The sequence below is a fragment of the Pantherophis guttatus genome, chromosome 5 (assembly GCF_059756535.1).
Source record: "Pantherophis guttatus breed Tessera chromosome 5, ASM5975653v1, whole genome shotgun sequence".
NCBI lineage: Eukaryota > Metazoa > Chordata > Lepidosauria > Squamata > Colubridae > Pantherophis > Pantherophis guttatus.
The window spans coordinates 85,427,418-85,448,629 of NC_142067.1; the positions used below are offsets into that span (position 1 = coordinate 85,427,418).

Below are 21,212 nucleotides of genomic sequence, written 5' to 3' on the forward strand. Positions count from 1 at the left end.
ATCTTTCCAATCAGTTACCCTGTTCCAGGGGTGGGTTCTAAAATTTTTACTACCGGTAAAGTAGTCCATATGCACAAAAGGATACAGCAATAGAGAGGGATGAAGGAAGGAGAAGAGAGATGGAAGAAGGAAGGAGAGAGAAGGAAGGAAGAGAAGGGAGGAAGGAAGGGAAGGGAAATTAGAGTAGGAGTGAGGGTAAGAGAGGGAGGAAGAGAGGAGGAGAAGGAGAAAGGAAGAGAAAGTAGGGAGGAGAAGAAGAGGGGGGGAAGAGAAAGTAAGAAGGAAAGAAAAGAGGGAGGTGGTAGGTTTGAGGAGAAAGATTGCTGTACAATAAAAAAGATAAAAGGGAAGAAAGCCAACCCCAAACAAATATAAAGATATTAAGATAAAGAATGAATTTTAAGCTTTAAAGAATAAAAGAGAACAAATATGAATAAATAGCAATAATTAGAAACACACATACAAACATACAATGTATTTTCTTTGAACAGAGTATTTGGCCGGTTCACAAATTTAAACAGTGTTTAGTCATTTCAATTAAATTTACAATTTCTATATTTCCTTTTTGCCATATTTATTCCTCATCTATTTTTTAAAAAACCAATATTACCCTTCATTGACACGCCGGAAAAGATGCCTAGAGAGTAGTTGGAGGGCCAGTCTTTCAGAATCGGACCGGACACTGGTAAGATCTCATATTAGGAATTACCTAGTGGCGATAAAAGCAACGAAATGTAGCTATTTTGCTGCTCTTATTGCGTCATCAGATAACCACCCGGCCGCCCTGTTTAGGGTGATCCGCTCCCTGCTCCACCAGGAAGCGCGGGAGGACCCCTTGGAGGGTAGAGCCGAGGATTTTGTTCGGTATCTGCATGACAAAATCACTCAGATTCGGGAAGATTTGGACTCCGACTGGGTAGTCTCAGGGGGAGGGACTGGGGCAGGTCTTGAGAATGTTATCTGGGATGAGTTTGATCCTGTGACCCCTGAGGACATGGACAGGATTCTGGGTAGACTGAACGCGACCACTTGTTTATTGGACCCGTGCCCCTCCTGGTTAGTGCTGGCTTCCCGGGAGGTGACGTGAGGCTGGCTCCAGGGGATTATAAATGCTTCATTGGGTGAGGGTGACTTCCCCGCCGCCTTGAAAGAGGCGGTGGTGAGGCCTCTCCTCAAGAAGCCTTCCCTGGACCCAGCAGTGTTGGCTAATTATCGTCCGGTCTCCAACCTTCATATTGTGGCGAAGGTTGTTGAGAGTGTGGTTGCGCGACAGCTCCCCCAGTACCTGGATGAAACGACGTATCTGGATCCGTTCCAGTCGGGCTTCAGGCCTGGGTACAGCACGGAAACGGCATTGGTCGCGTTGGTTGATGATCTCTGGAGGGCTCGGGACAGGGGCTGCTCCTCTGTCCTGGTCCTATAAGATCTCTCAGCGGCTTTTGATACCATCGACCATGGTATCATGCTGCACCGGCTGGAAGAGTTAGGGGTGGGGGGCACTGTTCTACGGTGGTTCTCCTCCTTTCTCTCTGACCAGTTGCAGTCTGTGTTGGCAGGGGGGCAGAGGTCGTCCCCGAGGCCCCTCGTATGTGGGGTGCCACAAGGGTCGGTCCTCTCGCCCCTTCTGTTCAACATTTATGTAAAGCCGCTGGGCGAGATCATCCATGGTTTCGGGGTGAAGTTCCATCAGTACGCTGATGACACCCAGCTGTACATCTCCACCCCGGACCACCCCAACGATGCCCTTGAAGTGATGTCCCGGTGTCTGGAGGCCGTGCAGATCTGGATGGGGAGGAACAGGCTCAGGCTCAACCCATCCAAGACCAAGTGGCTGTGGTTTCCGACGTCCCGATGACGCCATCGCTGACTATTGGGGGCGAATCGCTGGCCCCCACGGAGAGGACTTGCAACTTGGGTGTCCTCCTGGATTCATGGCTGTCTTTAGAAGAGCACTTGACGGCCGTGACCGGGAGGATTTTTCATCAGGTTTGCCTGATGTGCCAGTTGCGTCCCTTTCTGGATCGGGACTCCTTACACACAGTCACTCATGCCCTCGTCTCCTCCCGCCTGGACTATTGTAATGGTCTCTACATGGGGCTCCCATTGAGGAGCACGTGGAGGCTCCAACTGGCGCAGAGTGCGGCCACGCGGGTGGTTATGGGAACAACATGGTGCTCCAGTGTAACACCTCTCCTGCGCGAGCTGCACTGGCTCCTGGTGGTCTTCCGTGTGTGCTTCAAGGTTTCGGTTACCACCTTTAAAGCGCTCCATGGCTTAGGACCTGGTTATTTACGGGACCGCCTACTACCACAAATAGCCTCCCACCGGCCAGTACGCTCTCATAGAGAGGGTCTCCTCCGGGTGCCATCAGCCAAGCAGTGTCGACTGGCGGCCCCCAGGGGGAGGGCCTTCTCTGTGGGGGCACCCACTATCTGGAACGAGCTCCCCCCAGAGATACGGAGGATCCCGGATCTACGTACCTTCCACCATGCTCTTAAGACCCTCTTATTCCAGCAAGCCGGCCTGGCCTAATTTTTCTTCCCTTTCTTTTAAATTTTAAATTGAAATTTTAAATTGTTTTAAATTTATTGGGATTTTAATTGTCGTGGGCCAATATTATTTAATTTGGTTTTAAATTGTTTTTAACTTTTGTATTTCTGTATTTTATCTTGTGCCTGTTCACCGCCCTGAGTCCTTCGGGAGTAGGGCGGTATACAAATTTAATAAAACTAAACTAAACTAAACTAATCTTAAATCAAATTCAATTTTTCCCTTCTATTCTATATTATACCCCTTCCCATTGTCATCTATTTTTATATCCATCCTCACATTGGTTAATTATGTAATATTACAGTTGTTTAATACAAATTCAACATTTTAATATAAATCAATTAGTTATATAACTACCTTTTTTGTACAGTATATTAATCAATATGAACATGAATATTCCAATTATTTCCATGCAATCCAATTTCTTACAAATCAATTAATTATATTTACCAATAATAATAAACCAAATAATTTTCCTCATATATTTCTCCAAACCACAACTTAACCATTTCTGCTTTCAACACAATATACAATTAATAGTATCTCAATTATTACAATTCCCTAGTTAAATAGAGCTTTTTTTCTTTTGTGTTTTAAAATCTTGAACTCTCCTCTTTTGCCCTAAATTTCCCATTGTTTGCACCTACCTTTTTTGGTGAGGAAAAAGAAAAAGAAATCTCTCTCTGCCTCATTTTGTCACATTGCAGCAAAGAGCCTGCTTTACTTTCAGTTTCATTTTTTCAGCATAGCTAGGGGGAAAAAAATCTGCTCCAGCACTCTTTGCAGCTAGCAACAGAGCCCTGTGCAAAACAGCTGAGAGCAAATCATCTGAGAGTCGGGAGGCCGATCTAATCAACTTGTGCTAATTAACCTATGCTGAAGCTGAAAGGGGCTGTTTTTTCTTGCTGTTTGCTTGCAAGGAGGTAACTGCTGCGAGGCACATGACAAAGGGTGGGGGCCACCCTCCTTGCCACTTAGCCATCACCCCTTTTTGCCTCTAGCGCCCCCCTGCTGCCCCCATTGCCTCTTACCGCCCCCCTAAGGCATCCCACCGCCCACTTTGGGAACCACTGCCTTAACTACTTAACTACTTAACAACCAGTTCTACCAAAGTAGAATCCCACCACTGGGTCTGCCCATTTATTTTTGCAGGCATCGGTCTACTCATTTGTTTTCTTTTAACACTGATCAGATGTAGGGCAGCCCTTTGAAGCCCCACGGCAAGAGTTTAAACAGTTTTTTTCCCTCTAGCCATCAGCTGGGACTCAGGAGGCAGCAATAGATTGGGAGTGGGCGGGGTAAGCGAACGGCAACCGGGCCGGGAACTGGTTCGGGGGCGTGGCCAGCCAATCTTATTACCGGTTCTCTGAACTATTAAATTTTTTTTACTACCGGTTTTTGTGAATCAGTGCGAACTGGGAGCAACCCACCACTGCCCTGTTCTTTTTTAACTGATGCAGACTGAATTGCCTGCAGGGAAAAAAATATGGTATCCCCAATGCTAATTTATTCCTTTTATTGGGACAAAATGAGGGAGTCCTTGAGCAACCACTGAGCATCCAAATATTGTTTTGGGATGTGTCTTTTCTAAAATTGAAGACATCAAACCCAATTTTAGATCCCCCCCCAAATCAATATATTCCCAAATAAGTAATTGGGCTGAATTAAACTATTTGGGAGCAACAAGGAAGGAACATAATATAATTTCTGATTTTGTTGCTTCAAATATTTACTTTTATTCTTTAGGGCAGGGTTAGTGGCTATATTCTATATTTTTTCAAGATCCTGAAGGATAAATGAATACCCCCTTCCCCCAGAAAAGCAACTTCGTGTGATTGGTATTGGCTTTTTGCTCTGGCTCCTGCAACCTCTTTCCATTGATTATGTTTCCTGGGGTTGAGAATTGAAGTCCAAAATATAGAGGCCTGTCCTTGGGGAAAAAAATATTCATCCTTATTATAATTTTCATCTGCCTCCATCTAGGATGGCTGTTACTCTTTTGAAGAAAGAAATGTTACATTTTTTCAGTGATGTATTATTGCATGTTGGAGCCTACTTTGCAAAACAGATGAGTAGATGAGTCAGACAATTGATGCTAATTGCTTCAAACCAATACAATATAAAGATGTGTCATGCATCATCTCTTGCACTGTCTTCCCTCCCATAGCTTGCAAAATGCCATCTTGGTTTTATAAATATATTAAGAATTTGCTGAGCAAATGGCTAAACAGTTTGCCCATGCCTTGCTGGAGTCTTCTTGGATTACTGTGGTGGTTTGGTGGCAGGCCTTCCTGACTGCTCTCCACTCTATTTGACATCCAAAATAGAGTATAATCTTGGTTATCTCCCAAAATCTCCCTAATCCTTTTCATTGCTGCTTACATTGGTGGATCTTTGGAAGTGTTATCAGCTAAATTTGCTAGTGTTGATCTGGCCCATGCATACAGAAACCCAGTTATTTGAAAAACATGATTACCAGTCCTGCTCCTGTGTGTTTGGCTGAATTATGAAAACAAGATCAATTAGTTTTTCCATATGTTAAAACTGCCACCTCATATTTTAGGGTCCCCCACCCCCATTTAAGTTATATTTGTCATCTTTTATGACCACATTGTTTAGCAATAGAGTTACTGGTCCCAATTACCATTGGTAATCAAGGACTCTTGTATGTTGAATACAGTGACTAACTTACACATATAGAATTAAACAAGAAATAGGGTCAGAATGTGAATTACCGGTAGTGATTAGTATGTAAGTAGTACACTGGGGTTGTTTGTTTATACTGAGAGAATAAGGATCAAATATCAACTCAACACTACTGACATTGGGAGATCAGGGACCTGTAACTATTTCTAGGCTCTGTGTAGAATCCATTTGTGAAAGCTGTGCAGTAGTTGTACGAAGACTAAATAAAGCTTACGATCCATGAATTAGATTTTAAAATATAGAAGTCATCTAATGCCACCAACCTTACCATTTTCCATTTCCAATTTCTAGTAGTTCTGAATGCATCTTAAGACAACCCACTTGTCCTCATCATGTGCTGATCTAATACATGTCCAGAATAGTGTAGTATATTTATAATATTATGAGCTGGAACTTCCAGAGAACACCTGCAGTCAACTAGTGTTCAATCCAGCCAGATACAGGATAAATTTATTTGAAATAAAATTGCATATATTTCTGTAGTAAGGAGAAAATGTAATAGATTGTTATGAAAGTGGCAGCAAATTGTAAGTTTTGGGAATCTGCATTCTAATAGAGCATTTTTTGCCATGTATATGTATACATTTGAAGTAGATTGAAGTTTCTCTGTGTCATATGCGTGAGTATGTGGATAAACGCATAATAGTTATCCTTTGAGAGATGAATGCAACAAAATTTCATTTTAATGTATGCTGACTAGTGTACATTTAAAGTGACAATACAGTTCTGTTCTGTTCTGTTCTAATTCTATTCTATTCTATTCTATTCTATTCTATTCTATTCTATTCTATTCTATTCTAAATGTACTATGTGACTGTTTGCATTGTATGCAACTTAAGAGGTGGGAGAAAATCAGCATCCAGTAATAGTTTCTACTTGCAATGTCTGTTTTTGAATACTGGATCATCAAAACATATATCTTCCATTTGGGAGAGACACATCCACAATGTACCAAATTGTAAGCAATTGTGACTTCAGCATTATGAAGAAATGAAATACTTAAAATATCAAGTTCATGAATTCCTGTTAAAGATATTGCACCTTGGCCTACTTTTGATTTTAAAATTTCTGTTTACACAAAGAGTTACGTGCTAGCTTGATAGAAGATTTCAGCATAATCAATGAACACAGATCTCAAGGTAATTGACCTCTATACTTCTTTATTTTTATTTTATGTTTGATGTTGTAATTTGATATAACCTCATTTCTTTCTTTCTATATTTTGAGATAATAGTAAACCGGTAAGGAGGACAATGACAGTATGAAGCTTCTGTTGACAAGTAGTATTTCTTATTCACTGAAGAAATTCACTCTATAGTTAAATGTTTCTACAAGAACTTATTGATCTAGCTTTAATATTTATTTAAACCAGCCTTCCTCAATGTGCAGTCTTTTAGATTTCTTTTATTGCAACCCAGATCACACTGAGTACATTGACTGAACTGGTGAGAGTGGTGGGAATTATAGTACAATACACCTGGAAGGTGCTTTATGAGGAAATCTAATCCACTCAATATAAATATCTGTAAAAACAAGTTATGTGCATTACAGTATAGCAACAGTCACTTTTGTACTGTATTTTTATGTATTCTTTATAGAACAGAAGCTAAATTACATTGTTTCAGATTGTTTAAATATAACTTTGAATTCAGAACACTGAAATAACAAAGCTGCATTATAAAAATTATTCCCTCTCCTTATTTTGTTAATCAAATTTTGTGTGTGTGCACACACGCTGGTATATACACACCTTCCAATATGTTATCCCATAAAAATATCTAAAACCTATTTAGAAGAAAACATCCATGAGACTCCCTTCTTGTTCCAAAGGGATGCAATGGGCAAAACAGTATCATCTTCCTAAAGAAAAATGTTATCAATTAATTTAATATTGAGAAGTGCCCTTCTGGGTTATAGACATATTTTGTCATATTTGAGAGATGCTCATATGTTTCTTATTTATTCCAGAATTGGGATAAGTATGTTCAGAAATCTTGCCATCAATTGTAGGCATTTTCTTCCTACAAGTAGCTGTCTGATCAATCTAGAGGTCCAGGCAGTACCTGAACCCAATTCTCTTATAATGCTGCAACATTAGTCAGGAAAGATATGGCTCCTTCTTCCCATGACTGAACTGGGAAAATTATATGCAGGTATAAGTACCTATTCATTAGAATGGGATGAAATTGGCAGGAGAGTTAGACACAGAATGAAATGTTACAAATTTCCTAGAAATTTGTGTATACGTTTTTAAATGTAATATATTTTGACCATAACAATGATTCTGTATAACTCCTGTAATCTTGTAACATGTTTAGTTATATTATAATCTTTGGTCAAGACAGTTTTGAATGAGACAATTCTTACACCTGTATTCATGGTCTCTTTGGTTACATTTCACAGGGAATGTAAAAATGGAATATGTATAAAACCAAGGAAGAAACTGGGTGGAAGAGAGAAATGAAGAAGTATATAAGCTGGGGAGAAACAAATAGGAATGAGATTTTTAAAAAGTACATACTTGTAAAACATACTTGTAAAATTGAAAAGGAGAATTTAGTTCAGCAAGTCACAACAATATAACTTGCCCAGCAGAGCTATCCGATACCCATTATAAACATTGCTGATAAATTCTTGTTTAGTATCTATCTGCATACATCCAATTGTACACCATTGCACTGTATAATAGCTTATACTATCAAGCTGTTTTTAATTTAGAAGGGATTTTTGTTGACATTTTATCAGGTATGTTTTTCTATAACTTAAAATCTATTATTCCCTATACCATATGCTGTGTTGATACATCAGTTCAAGTATTTGAACCTTCCTTCCTCCCAGGCTTTTCTCTTCAACATTCCCAATTCCTACAATCTTTCATCATAATTTCTACTTCCTTGATCACCCTCACTGTCCATCTTTCAGATCATTTCTCTGAATCCTTCTTATAGTGTAGTGCCCTGATTTGGATACAAATAGGTTTGAGAAAATAGGACAAAGTGAAATGATTGCTTCTTGTGATTTTGAAAGTATGTGTCTGGCATCTTTAGAGAGGCTCTTATTCATCCATGCTTTGAAATTTTGAGCAGAGTGACAGTCTATTCTCACATCTATGGCTTATTATTTTCCCTCCTTTTTACCACCCCCTCCAAACCCCAGCTTTTAGTCCTCTAAAGCCTTTTTCTTTGTACAGGAGTCCTGACAATAGGATACCACAGCAGTTATCCTTAGAATATTATTTTTCATAAATACTATTGGCAAGTCAGTAATTGTTGCTTGCAAAGAGTGCCTCTTCACACACAATCACACCATAAAAGGTCATTTGTATCAGTATATCTTTGCAACCACTACTCAAAAGATAGAGTGACTGACTGCAAGAGCTACTTGGATATAAAGCTGAACCTATTGAGCTTCAACCTAATATTTCCCTTGTCACTGTGGCATTATGTGCATAAGAATTTAAAAAGTAATTTTAAAAAATCAATTCCTTTTTGGTGCCTACTACACTGCTTTGCCCTTTTCAGCCCACAGGTGGCACTCCATGGAAGAGCTTGAATAAAAAACGCTGAGTTAAATACCTCTATCTCATCTTATTAAATTAACATCAATCTGAATTACCCCATTCCTTTCTAGTTCAGGCTTCACAGGCCTTATTTCCTATACCAAAAGGGTATTTGGTTGTGAAGAGATCACCAATATTCCACACCAATTTTATCCTTAGAACCTGTGATTATTTAAAACTATGTGTATTAGTAGTCTTTCTATGATGTTTCCAAATAATGTTTTCAGGTGTCTTGCAAGTATCATCTTTCTATAACTGCTTTAATTTGAAAATTTAGAAGGAAACAGAAAACCTATTGACATTTCCTATGAGATAGCAACTGGTATAATCAGCCTGATGAGTTCAGTTCGGGTTTTATCTAACGGAAAGAGTAATATATGTAATTTTGAACAAAAATATCTTTGTTATACATGTAGAAAAACAAATTCTATTGAAATAAATGAAATATCTTCAATAAAATTGTGCTCATCTTATTAGGTGCCATCTGCAGATTGCTTCACATTTATCTTTACTAGGAGATAGAACTATACACCCAAAAGATGCTCTTTGTATTTCCTAAGCCTACTTAAAAGCTGAAATGATAGTAATTTAGTCCTATTACATGCACGGTGCTGAACAGCTCTGAGAAATGGAATAGTTGAAGATTGTCTCATATACATCATTTCTTCACAAACTGCTGATTGACATAATTGTTAACATCTGGGTGATGTTACAGTACACATACTGTAGTTCGATCAAAATTTATGTGTTTAGGCTCCAAGTAAAAAAATGCTAATAGATTTACTTTTCTGTACTGAATATTGACTGAAAAATGTATGAAATTGATCTTGCTGATTTTTTTATCTGAACAAAAATGTATTTTATTTGATTTTGATAGCATGTTCAATTGATTTATAAACTATAGTTTATAGATTACAGTGATCAGCAAATACAGGCAATTTTGGTTTATTCTATAAACCACAGGTAAAGAAAACTTGGTTACATATCAAACTATGATTAGCAATGGGCAGCATTATAATGATTGTTTTAATCTGAAGTTCTAGTAAACACATACTGTGGTAGAATCCAATTCTCACAAGTACTTTAATAATAGAAGAATAGCAATTAGCCATATAATTACCCAACTCAATCATAAAACCCTTGGGACAGTCTCTCATGTTGAGCCTAAGCTTTGTTTCAAGGATGCAAGAGGGAAATTAGGTTGCCATTTTGAGCTGTCTGGAGAAAACACAGACTAAAATAACAGATAAAGAAACCTGATGTAAATCCATAAGCACAAGTTGTACCACAAATGTACCTAGTTATCCTGAATCTAATCAATAATTTCATAATATATTAGTTGTCATCATCTCTGGCTTCAGAAATTTATATGACCCCAAAACTCTAAACAGGATTGAATCTCCAGGAGATATCCCCAAATCTGTGGCTATATCTCTTTCATCATTGGCAAAAGATGAATTCCCAGTTAGTCCCCCACTTTTCTTACCTTGAAGAAGAGAGGAGACAAAAATCAGTCAAGGATCTTTTAGAAATGCATTCCTCTCTAAGGAAGCATGGCCAACTATTGTATGGTCTTTGTCAACCTATATATGGCTTCAGCTCTTTGCTGAGTGAATCATCGTATCTTTATAGAAGAGATGAGAAATTTGAGTGTTCAGAAATACAATTCACAGCAGCCCCAGTGTGCATGGTCATTCTGTATCAAATGAAACAATGTTCCCTCACCAACTGTTATAGCCCATTGGCCCAGTATTGCAATGTCACAAATGTTTTTCAAAATAATTTTGAATAACTGCTTCAAGCATTGTCAAAAGAGCCAGGGATAAAATAATGTGAAAAAATGGCTGGAAAACAAGACAGAACTTGCTGCCCAGAAAAACAATGGGGGAAACTCTTTTGACACCCCACATATTTGGATTTTTACCTGTTCTATATCATATTTTGAAAGGGATCCAGATCAGGAAGAAAGATTCACTGTCATGAAAGGGCCATGACTTTCTGCAACCATAGATTTACTTCATGAGAAGTACATGAGAAGGATTTGGATACAATTTTGTTTTCTAGATGTTCCTGAAATTTTGCAGCCTTAAACACCTGTAAATTGTATTTCACCGTGTTTCCCTGAAAATAAGACCTATCCCAAAAATAAGCCTTAGCATGTTTTCTGTACCCTTAGCATGTTTTCTGTGCCCAATAAAGCCCTACCCCTAAAATAAGCTCTATTTAAGCACCTGCACAGCTGGCTGCTTGCCCATTCTGTTTGGTTACTTGAGGTGATGAGACGAGACGAGATGAGGCAAGAGTGGATGGAGCTGCCTGATGTGCACACTGGCTTACCTCAGGGCTCCCACAGCCAGGCCATCCACTCCCTGACACCTGCCCTGCGCAGCAGCTCCAGCAAGACTCCGCATGGCCACTGGCCCACTTCTTCTGCTTGCTTGCAGCCACAATGGAACAGGAGGCCGAGCGACATGCCAGTGCCACAGCCAGGAGGTGAGGCAGATTTCAGTGTATGGCTGGCCTGGTTGCGGGGGCCCTGAGGTAAGGCATGCAGGGTGTGTAGGGCAGCTCCACGTCCTCGCCTTGTGGCGGTGGCACTCAAAAGAAATAAGAAAATATCCCCCCAAAATAAGCCCTAGTGCTTATTTCAGAGCCCAAAAGAAAATAAGACTGGCTTTTATTTTCGGGGAAATACAGTATTGTTGAATTCTGAACCTGTATAAATATTTGCAAGAGGTATTTCAGGCCTTTTAAAAATTAATTAGAAGTTAACAAAAGAAATAAACTGTAACATAACGGATGCACCAGGCAAGCAATGTGAACAAAAAAATTATTGTGTCTGTATTGGTAAGAGTTTATGTGTGGCTGATTTCTAATAAATTGTAATAGTCTCTGAAGTGTAAAATGTATTTTACTATTAAAAATTATACTTCAAATATTAAATACTGTTATATACATTATGATTTCATTTTTAGCTCTAACTGTAAATGTTATGGTTTCCAAGTATAAACCTGGAAAGTAAAAGGAAATAATTATATAAACACCCACACGCTCATGTGTGTGTGTCTGTGTGTGTGGTGTTTGTGTATGTGTATGCATGTGTGTGTGTGTATGTGTGTGTGTGTGTGTGCGTGCGCACGTGCGCACGCACACACATGCTGTTTTTCACATATGAAAAACATGAATGAAGCAGGATATAAATAAGGTTTATCAGTATATGTGTGTGTGTATATCTTATCTATTACATATAAAATAACAAAATATATATAGAGAGGCATGTTTGTTAATTTTAGTTTTTACATAGTAAATAAAAGAGTTTTTAAATGTATGGCTTTGCAGAGATAGATTATGAAGTGACTTCTGTTTATTTATTTAAAAGCGTTTTAAGAGAACGTGTTAGTGTGCTTACAATAGTGGCCATGGTGGTCGAATGACAAGCCAAAAGTTTCATGCTAGAGTTACTCGAACTCTTTTCACTCACTGCTGCAGCAGCCTTTAGAAGAGAAATGTAGTTGATTACAACCTCATCTACTTTCACTATAATCTCCTCCTGCTGTGCTTCAGAGTTCATGATTTTAACTAAACGCATGCAGGCTTCTGTTAAGCAACAGAGAACTTGAAAGCTTGAAGTCATTGCTACAAGCATTTCCTCTGGGCTTTTTTCAGCCATGGCCATTTTCCTGCAGGCACTTCCCAACTGTTGTGATTCTACAGATAACAGTTGTTTGTACTGAGAAAGTTTAAGGTCATGTGTTTCTGGATGATCCTCCTTCTTGCTCACACTTGACCGGACCAAACAGAGTAGCTCATTGGCATCCTTTTGTGCTGCAAGAAATCCATCAGGCACTGCATAATTCTTCTCTTTCATGGCACAGAGTCTTGCAATTTGTGCATCAAAGGACATGTTACTGAGATCTGGCTGACTTCTGCTTTTGCCTTCTTGACTGTCTCCTGCTTCTCTGAGGGCCTCTATACCTTTCCCCTTGTGTTCCTCATTCTCAGTGGAAGAAGTTTGAGTAGTTAATTCTTCTAATGCACACTGTATCTCTGGTTGACAGAGGCAGGAGAGCTGAGCACTGCCTGTATATTCAATTTCATCATCGTCATCAGCATTCCCCCTCGTTAGGAAACAAGAGCTAAAAGGGCTGCGGCATTTCCAGTTGCTCACATCTTGTTTTTGTAATGGTAACGTTCTATATTGCTTGGGCTCCTTTTGGACAGCATTCAAGAAGAAAGATCTTCTACTGTTCATGCTGATGTTCATGGAACTTTGGGAATAACTTTTGGATAGCTTTTTGCCCAGTGGAAGTCGTCCTCTTTTTTCTAATTTTGAGTCAGATGTTTCAGAAATCTCTGAATGTAATACACTGATGGCAGCTTTCTCCTTCTCAAGAAACTTCTCAATGCCTGTAGTTTCTGCAGTGATGCTGCTGCTGCGCCGCAAAACTTTCTTCTTCTATGGCATTCTGAGGCTTCCTCCGATTGTATCATATGGCCATATACTGACTGCTACCCCACCTGACAGGTTGACTTTGGGAACATCAAAAGAGTCTTGGTTTTGACTTGGCACCTTTGATTCTGAGTGAATGTAGGATGATAGCAGGATGGAACCAGCTCTGGGCTGTCTAGGAAAAGCTGAAGGCGTGCCTCCTTGTCTTTCACACACAGGTTCTGTGAAAGCTACACTAGGGGTAGTAGAAGTACAGGGAGAATTATTAAGAATCATAAAACAAAACAATTTAATGTCTAAACACTTCAGTCTTACGGTATTTGTTTTATTAAGGCTTAATAATACGAATAAATGTTATCCCATAAGCATAATAAAAATATTCAGATATAGCTCTTTTGAAAGAGTTCATTAGAAAAATCAAAACTGTTAAATCAAGCTTGCTGTTTAGTATAAGACAGGCATAATATAAAAATTGGACTTTTTCTCAACTTTGGAATTTGAATAGTATGCCTAGTCTATTTCTATTGAAGGGGATGCATATTTTATGTGGTATCTTCATATAACATTAGCCCTTGTTCCCCTCTGAATAAATGCAGCTCTAGTCAACACAAGAGTTCTCATACTTGATACCATGCAAGCAAACATCAGGAAAGAGGGTTTGGGGTTGTTTTTTTTTTTGCTTTTGTGTTTGGTTTGTGAGCTTCTTAGAGGCAGCAAGTTGATAGTTATTTGAAATATGATGCTAAAGACCAAAGACTTTTTATCTTACTCAGGAAATAAATTCTTAAATTCTAATCAGCAAACGGACTCTCATCGGGATACTATTAGGCAGGCGGTATGTTGCAAGTCACTTACAGACTCTTTCGTGTGGACCTTCTCACAACACTGGCCAAATTAATTGGAAAATGCTGAAATTTGGTGTAATTTTTTCCAGCTTGTCTGATTTTCTAAAATCAAACCCACTGCTTTCAAAAAAGCACCAAAGGACCACTTATGCCTCACCCTTCTGCTTATTGTTCTCCCCACCCTAAGTATTGAAAATTGAACTGAACAAAAAAAATGCAACTCTAAGCTATAAAGAGGTTTCCCAACCTTCTAGAATATCACTTAGTAATGTAAATATGGTCATGGTCTTGGTGTATACAGGCAGTGGGTGCTAGTTGTTTTTCAATTAAAAAAAATAAGGGCTGATAAATCATAGGTATGCATTCAGATTTGCAGAAAGATGCCATGTTTAACTTTTGAATCACTGAAGGTTGTCAGCTTGTCAGTTGAGGATTAACTAGAAGCACAATCTGATTTAGGGTGCCTAAACTTTTACATGTATCTTTATCTTTTATCATTAGTTTTTATTTTTTTGTAAATCAGACAGGTTGCTCAATAGAGGAGTGGGTCAATTCATTTAGTGTGTTTTTTGTTTCAAGAGGCCAGTCTTTGCTAGGTATTCAGTGGATGCTTTTAAAGTATTACACCACTATGTTCACTACACTGGAATATGCTAGCGGTGAAAAGAAAGTATTCTCTTTCTCTGTTTACCACTGGTTATCAGCCCATTTATCCTACGGATGAATCTGCCATGAAGATTTGGTGAACTATTATGACATATGGGAATATTTTTTGCCAAGTCATACATAGAATCCATAGGCTTGTTATTGTTCCCAGATAATTTCCATCTATGTAGACTTGAACTCCCAGTTTTCATCAATGGCTATGTGGCTGAAGAATTGGTTCACATATCACAAAGGAGGTCATATTGGGATACTGATAGAAATATTAAATAGGGAAAAATGATGCTGTCGTAATTTGGGACACTAGGGTCACTAGGCTAATAGCTGAGTCATGATTAATGAAACCTTAACCCTATTACAAATTCAGAATGATTAGTCAGATATTTATTCGGAATTACAGTTATATATTTTCATATTTTTATGATTTATGAAATATATATACTACATATACTCACTTCTTCCTTTAAATACAGTCTGGTATTTATGAAAATCTGTCTCTTCAATAACAGAATTCAAATAGCTTTGTTTTTTTTACTATAATTTACAAAAAGTTTATGTTCAGAAATTTGTCTTATTTCATTCACTTACAGTTGTTCTGAACATTTAAGCATCTAGAGTTCAAGGGAGTATCAAGGCATTTGAGTAGCCACAGTTCCTTTTTTATCTTTAATAAAATCGATTCCAAAATAATATTCTGGCCATTCGTTCTACCTGCTCAAATAAAGAGACATTTTTAAGGGGGCATGGCTAGCCATATAACCTCTGTTTGTTCCCTTAAATGGTCACTGAATGAAAGTTGGAGATTATTTATAAATTTTATCTATTTATAATATATTGGAAATTGTTTTAAAATATTTACTTTGCATTTATTATTTCAAGGCTGTTTAATATTTTTCTCTTCAAAGTTCCAGTACCTCATCCCATCCAATGTACAGATTGAAGTACATTTTTAAATTTTTTTTAAAACAGGGCCTGGTGGCTCAGCAGACTGATAGCATTGTGATTAACACCAGCTGTCTGCAATTACTGTAAATTCGAATCTCACCAGGCTCAAGGTTGATTCAGCCTTCCATCCTTTCTAAGGTAGGTAAATTGAGGACCCAGTTTGTGGGGGGGCAATAAGCTGACTTTGTATAAATATACAAAAGTATGAAGGCTATTGCTTAACGCATTGTAAGCTGCCCTGAGTCTCTGGAGAAGGGTGGCATATAAATCAAATTTTTTTTTAAAAAAATTGCAGGTAGTTCTTAACTTACGACCAGAATTGAGCCCAAAATTTCTGTTGTTAAGCAAGACATTTCTTAAGTGAGTTTTGCCCCATTTTACAACCTTTCTTACTATAGTTGTTAAGCAAATCACTGCAATTTTTAAATTAATAACAAGGTTGTTAAATGAATCTGGCTTCCCCAATGACTTTGCTTGTCAGAAGGTTGCAAAAAGTGATCGCATGACCACAGGACACTGCAACTGTCATAAATATGAGAAAGTTGCCAAGCATTTGAATTTTGATCATGGGATGCTGCAATGGTCATGTGGGAAATGGTCATAAGTCACTTTTTTCAGTGCTGTTGTAACTTTGAACAACATTAAATGAACTGTTGTAAGTCAAGGACCACCTGCACTGAAATTATTTTAATAACATTTTAACAGGGATACAGGTAGACCTCGTTTAATAATTGTCCTGTTTAGCGAATGTTCAAAGTTGCAACAGCACTGAAAAAGTAACTTTACAACCAGACCTCACATTTATGACTATTGCAGCATCCCTGAGGTCACATGATTGCCACTGGAAAGCTTTAAAACTTGCTTTCAACAGTCAACGGAAAAGCCAGCAGTAAAATCACAAATTGAAGTCATGTGATGTCCCACTTAATGACCAAATGGAAAATGACATTAAATCTATTATGGTCACATGATGTTTCACGTAGCATCTCTGTCACCTAATTACAAAGGTGAGATCTCAATTGTGTTCATCCCAATTGTGGTTGCTAAGCATGGACTACCTATATTCCAGTTTGCTTCAGAACTTTTAGACAGTGTATTTGTTTTATATGCATAATTAGATTAACGGCTTCATGCTACTGTACCTGTAGTTTCTTTAATCTTTGGAACCCTGTGACATCCATCTTTTAAAGTCCCAAATAAAGGATCAGCAGAATTAGCCACAGAATGCATAGCAGGCACAACCATTCTGTGACACACAGTTTCAGACTGTTGATGCAGCTCCTTATATGATGTTCCATAGTTGGGATGCATGGCAGCTCTGTCTTCTACTGGAATATAACTGATGCTTTTTCCTGTCATATCAGGCATAATGTGCTTAACATCAGAAGTACAAAGAGGAGATTCAACTGGAGTTCCACATGTACTGCTGCCTGTACTACATCCCGCATCCACTGAAGAGCACTGTGAATTTTGCAGGGAAAAGTGACCTTCACTCTGCAAAGACGACATGCGTTTAGCTAAGTGATACTCACACAATCCAGACATACTGTGTTCAGCTTCTGGAAGCTTTGAAAGAGGATCATCTGCAGATAAATTGGTATCTTCAGAATCCTTTCGGTCTTTAGATAAAGGCAGAGTAGTTGTACTAGACACAAAATGTTCATCTAGCTCATGCCCTAAGACACTACTGTGGTCAATCTCAGGATGCGTTTCATCTTTACAGTTCATATCTGCTTTCCCAAGACTGGAAACTCTGGAAACCGTCTTTCCATTCATTGTTTCCAGGTCTGTTTTCTCTACTGCCCCTTCATCTAAAACAGCATACCATCTTTGATTGTCCTTGCGAAAGGCAGTTCTCTCTGCATTAAAAATGCCTGCATGTTGACCCTCCCTTGAGGACAGAGTTTTACCCTTTTCCTCATTGGTTTCTGTTTTTTGGGGTCCTTGTTGCTTTTTCATAAGACCGCTGCCATCAAGATTAGCTTTTCCTTCCCCATCAATCACCTTACTTTTACGTTTAGTAGTGCAAGAATATATTGCAGACCCCATGTGCAGCTTGCTAAAATATTCAGTAACAGATTTTGTTTCCATGGTTTCTGGTTCCATCTCCATGCTATCTGAATGAAGAATCTGCTTTGAAGGCACAACTTTTGACTGGAGCTCTGTAGTTTGCTGAATAGCAGACGAATGTACAGATTTCATTAGCAGCCCTCCTACCTGATTCTTGGTAATGGAAAATTCAGCCTGTGATTCCGACGGAGGTTGGTAACCTTCATTAGTGGGTAAAAACATTCGAGTGGAATTTTCAGTCAGTTTCTGCGCAGTGACCAATTCAGAATTTTCAGTCATTTCAGAAGAGTTAGTCTCATTGCCAGAATCTGATGATGATTCAGGACTATATGCTCTCAAGATGGCTACACCTGTATGCCACAAAACACAAGAGCCAATTAATAAAATCATATCAGGCACTTCAATATACTGATAAAGATAAGGGGTTTATAAGCTTAAAAATGGTTCTGAAATACTGAATCACATATTGCATTGATTCCAAGTAAGGCAACTTAATGTAATGGTAGTTCTATTATATGGTGTCTGTAGGTGATGGTCAAAAAGTAACAACACAATAACAAAATGTTTTCAAAAGAGCTAATGCTGAAAAGCCTAAATGAGGGAAAGGGATGAAATGATACGATTTCTTTCAATGAATAAAGGTAACAGTGGTGAAAGAACCTGAATTTTCATTCATCTGGTGTTCCTCAGAAGCAGATAAGGCCTTCAGGGCTTGAAGCGTAGATACCACAACATTTTCCAGTCCTTTTTCACATTTCTCTTCAGGATTAGTAGGGACAGCATCAATAAGTGACACTGGAATATCACTACTCCCAACATTCGTAGTTTCTTCCTTGTCTGCTCTGTACTGTGCTGTGTGACTCTGAGAATCTTCCTCATCAGAGCTATCCCTGAATCCTGGCGGAGGAGCAGCAATGGCCATATTTAGAGAATGCAACAGGAAGTCATCTTCATTATCATCACCTTCTGGAGGTGGGAGTGATGTCAAGTCTATGATATCATCACTAGAACCTGAAAGGCTGAGAAGAGCAGACCTATCGATTTCTCCAACCATAATGTCTTCCTCACAGCTGACATCATCTTCCTCTTCAGCATCATCTGTGTTCTCTGCGTAGCAAATATCATGCAGCAGAGGCTCTTCTATTCCTTCCGCACCTTCAAATATTTTGTCATCATGTAAACCTGCATAAACAGAATTAGCAGCAAAACGAAAACTTTCAGCATCCGGGGACAATTCCAAACTCTTAATGTCATTGGCATGACTTATATAAAGGGTGGTCTGTTTATCTAGTGCTTCTGGACTTTCATCCAATAATCTTTCATAGCCAAGAGTTTGAGGATTCACACCATCCAAATCATGATCTCCAAAAATAAAAGATACTTTTGCAGCTCTTGGAGATCCTTGAATTTTCTTGCTTGATTCCAGTCCTCCAGAAAAAGACAGCATGGGTTGCGGGTTTGAATTTTCATTATCTTCTGCCTCTGTAAAGTCATTTTGTTTAGCTAACTGTTGATCAAGTCCACTTGAATTATAAACATTCTCTATGTACAGATGTCTATGTTCTTTTGGACATATGGTGCTATTGGAGACCTCTGCAGTTTTTTGTTTATTATCAGCAAACATATGGGCTTCCTGCTCTGCTGCTGAGAATGTAGTCATTTTGGTTACACAGTTCCACTCAGATCCATGATGATTAAATTTCCCTTTAGTTTCAATCCCTAAAAGAATGGTATATAAGGTGAAAAAACTGAGTTATCAAAATAGATTGTGTAGTATTTTAATATTTCAGATTAAATTATTTGTAATTCCTAAACATTAACTTTTTGAAGTTTATCCTGTTTATATGAACTTCAAATATACTTCTAAAACCTTATCCATTCTGAGCTGCTCTTGATGAGTTCTTTCTATGTCTTGGAGATACCCACAGTGAATTTACATAAGGATTTACAATAAAAATAAATAAAAAAGCAAAAAAGAATTTTGACTTCCTACTCTAAAAAAGTACCATGAGCAATTCTATTTGGGCACAAGCAGATAAGAAAGCTAACATGAATAAAAAGTTCAGGTTCAAGAAGGTTACCTTTAACTTAGAAATCACATTTGAAAATCCAAACGCTTTACTATCAAAGTTCTTCACTGAATGAAGTAAAAGGTTCTTGAAAAATAAACAAGTATATTCTTTTGCATACTGCATTGTTCACTGCACTGTAATATTAATTACCTGTTTCACAGGTCCCACAGTTTTTCTTGTTGGCCATGTTAAATATTGATCGCCTGGAATCAACTAGGAGTCTATAATATCCAGCTGTTAAGCATGCAAGATTCATGGCATCTGATGATTCCATCAGCAATGTGATTGGCTATGCATTAAAAAAAAACATATCAGAAAGCTACTAAAATTCAGTATATTTTGGAAATAAAATAAAGAATTAATTATATGTTAATGCAGATATTTTAATTGTATTTACGCTTATATAATGATCTTAAACATATTTATTTTATGATGTTCAGTGGATTTACATGAATTTGTCAGCTATACATAACAGCTTTTTATAGTAATATATTCTCTACCATATGCAATAAATTGCAGAAATCATAACAATGAAACATTGCTATTAATTATACTGTACAAAAAACTGTTTACAAACATACTAAGAATTGCAATAAAGTAATTGGAGGGATTCAATTATCCTTCCAATAATAATGTTTCACATTATCAAGAAATGTATGAAAGAGACTATTATTTCTGGTGTAATCACCTCTGAAGAATTATTTAGGTCAGTTTGAAACTGGTTCTAGGTTAGCTGAATTGTGGGATCACACAAATAAGGAGTGTGTTTGCCCTAGCTTTCTACTTGGTAGGTTGTATCTTAACACAAAGCAGTGGCAATAGAAGCTGCAGAAATGGTCTAGACAGAATACAGAAGTATTCTGAAATAGACAGCTGAAATTATGTCATTTAAATGGGAAAGAAGTCTGTGTATGAATAAAACCAATCTTTTTTAACAGATCTGTATGGGACCAACATTGTTCTCTCCTAACTGACTGTGGCATTCTGATCAAGATAGCATCTTTTTGAAAGTTGAATGAGAAAAATTACTGAGTTGTCATCACTATAATTTATCATTTAGCTGGCATAAGAATTCAGTCAGGTTCCCCTTTAAGAAATCAAGATGGCAATTTTTAATTAATTTTAATTATTATTATTTTTTGGTTCAGTGCCATCAACACAGTAGTAAAAACATCAAATGAAAAACAAATTAGTCATTTCTGTTTTGCTTGAAAGGAGTCAAGCAGTATACAAAATTATATGAGCTGCTATTTAATGCCCCTACATTTTATCAAAGCAATACAAGGAAAAATCAGTGCATGTTAAGAAAATTAAACCTTAGCTTGATTCTATAAAGGACAACTATGAATTTT

General features: G+C 37.9%; 1 protein-coding gene across 1 annotated transcript in view; it reads right to left on the reverse strand.

The window, feature by feature from the left end:
- Nucleotides 1-9,649: 9,649 nt before the first annotated feature.
- Nucleotides 9,650-21,212, reverse strand: part of FRMPD4 (FERM and PDZ domain containing 4) — a 298,999-nt gene continuing 287,436 nt past the window's right edge. The window contains 4 exon segments of the mRNA XM_087895290.1: nt 9,650-13,495; nt 16,861-18,138; nt 18,449-19,507; nt 20,011-20,149. Coding sequence (XP_087751416.1) covers nt 12,180-13,495; nt 16,861-18,138; nt 18,449-19,507; nt 20,011-20,149 — 3,792 coding nt within the window. The 3' untranslated portion in view covers nt 9,650-12,179.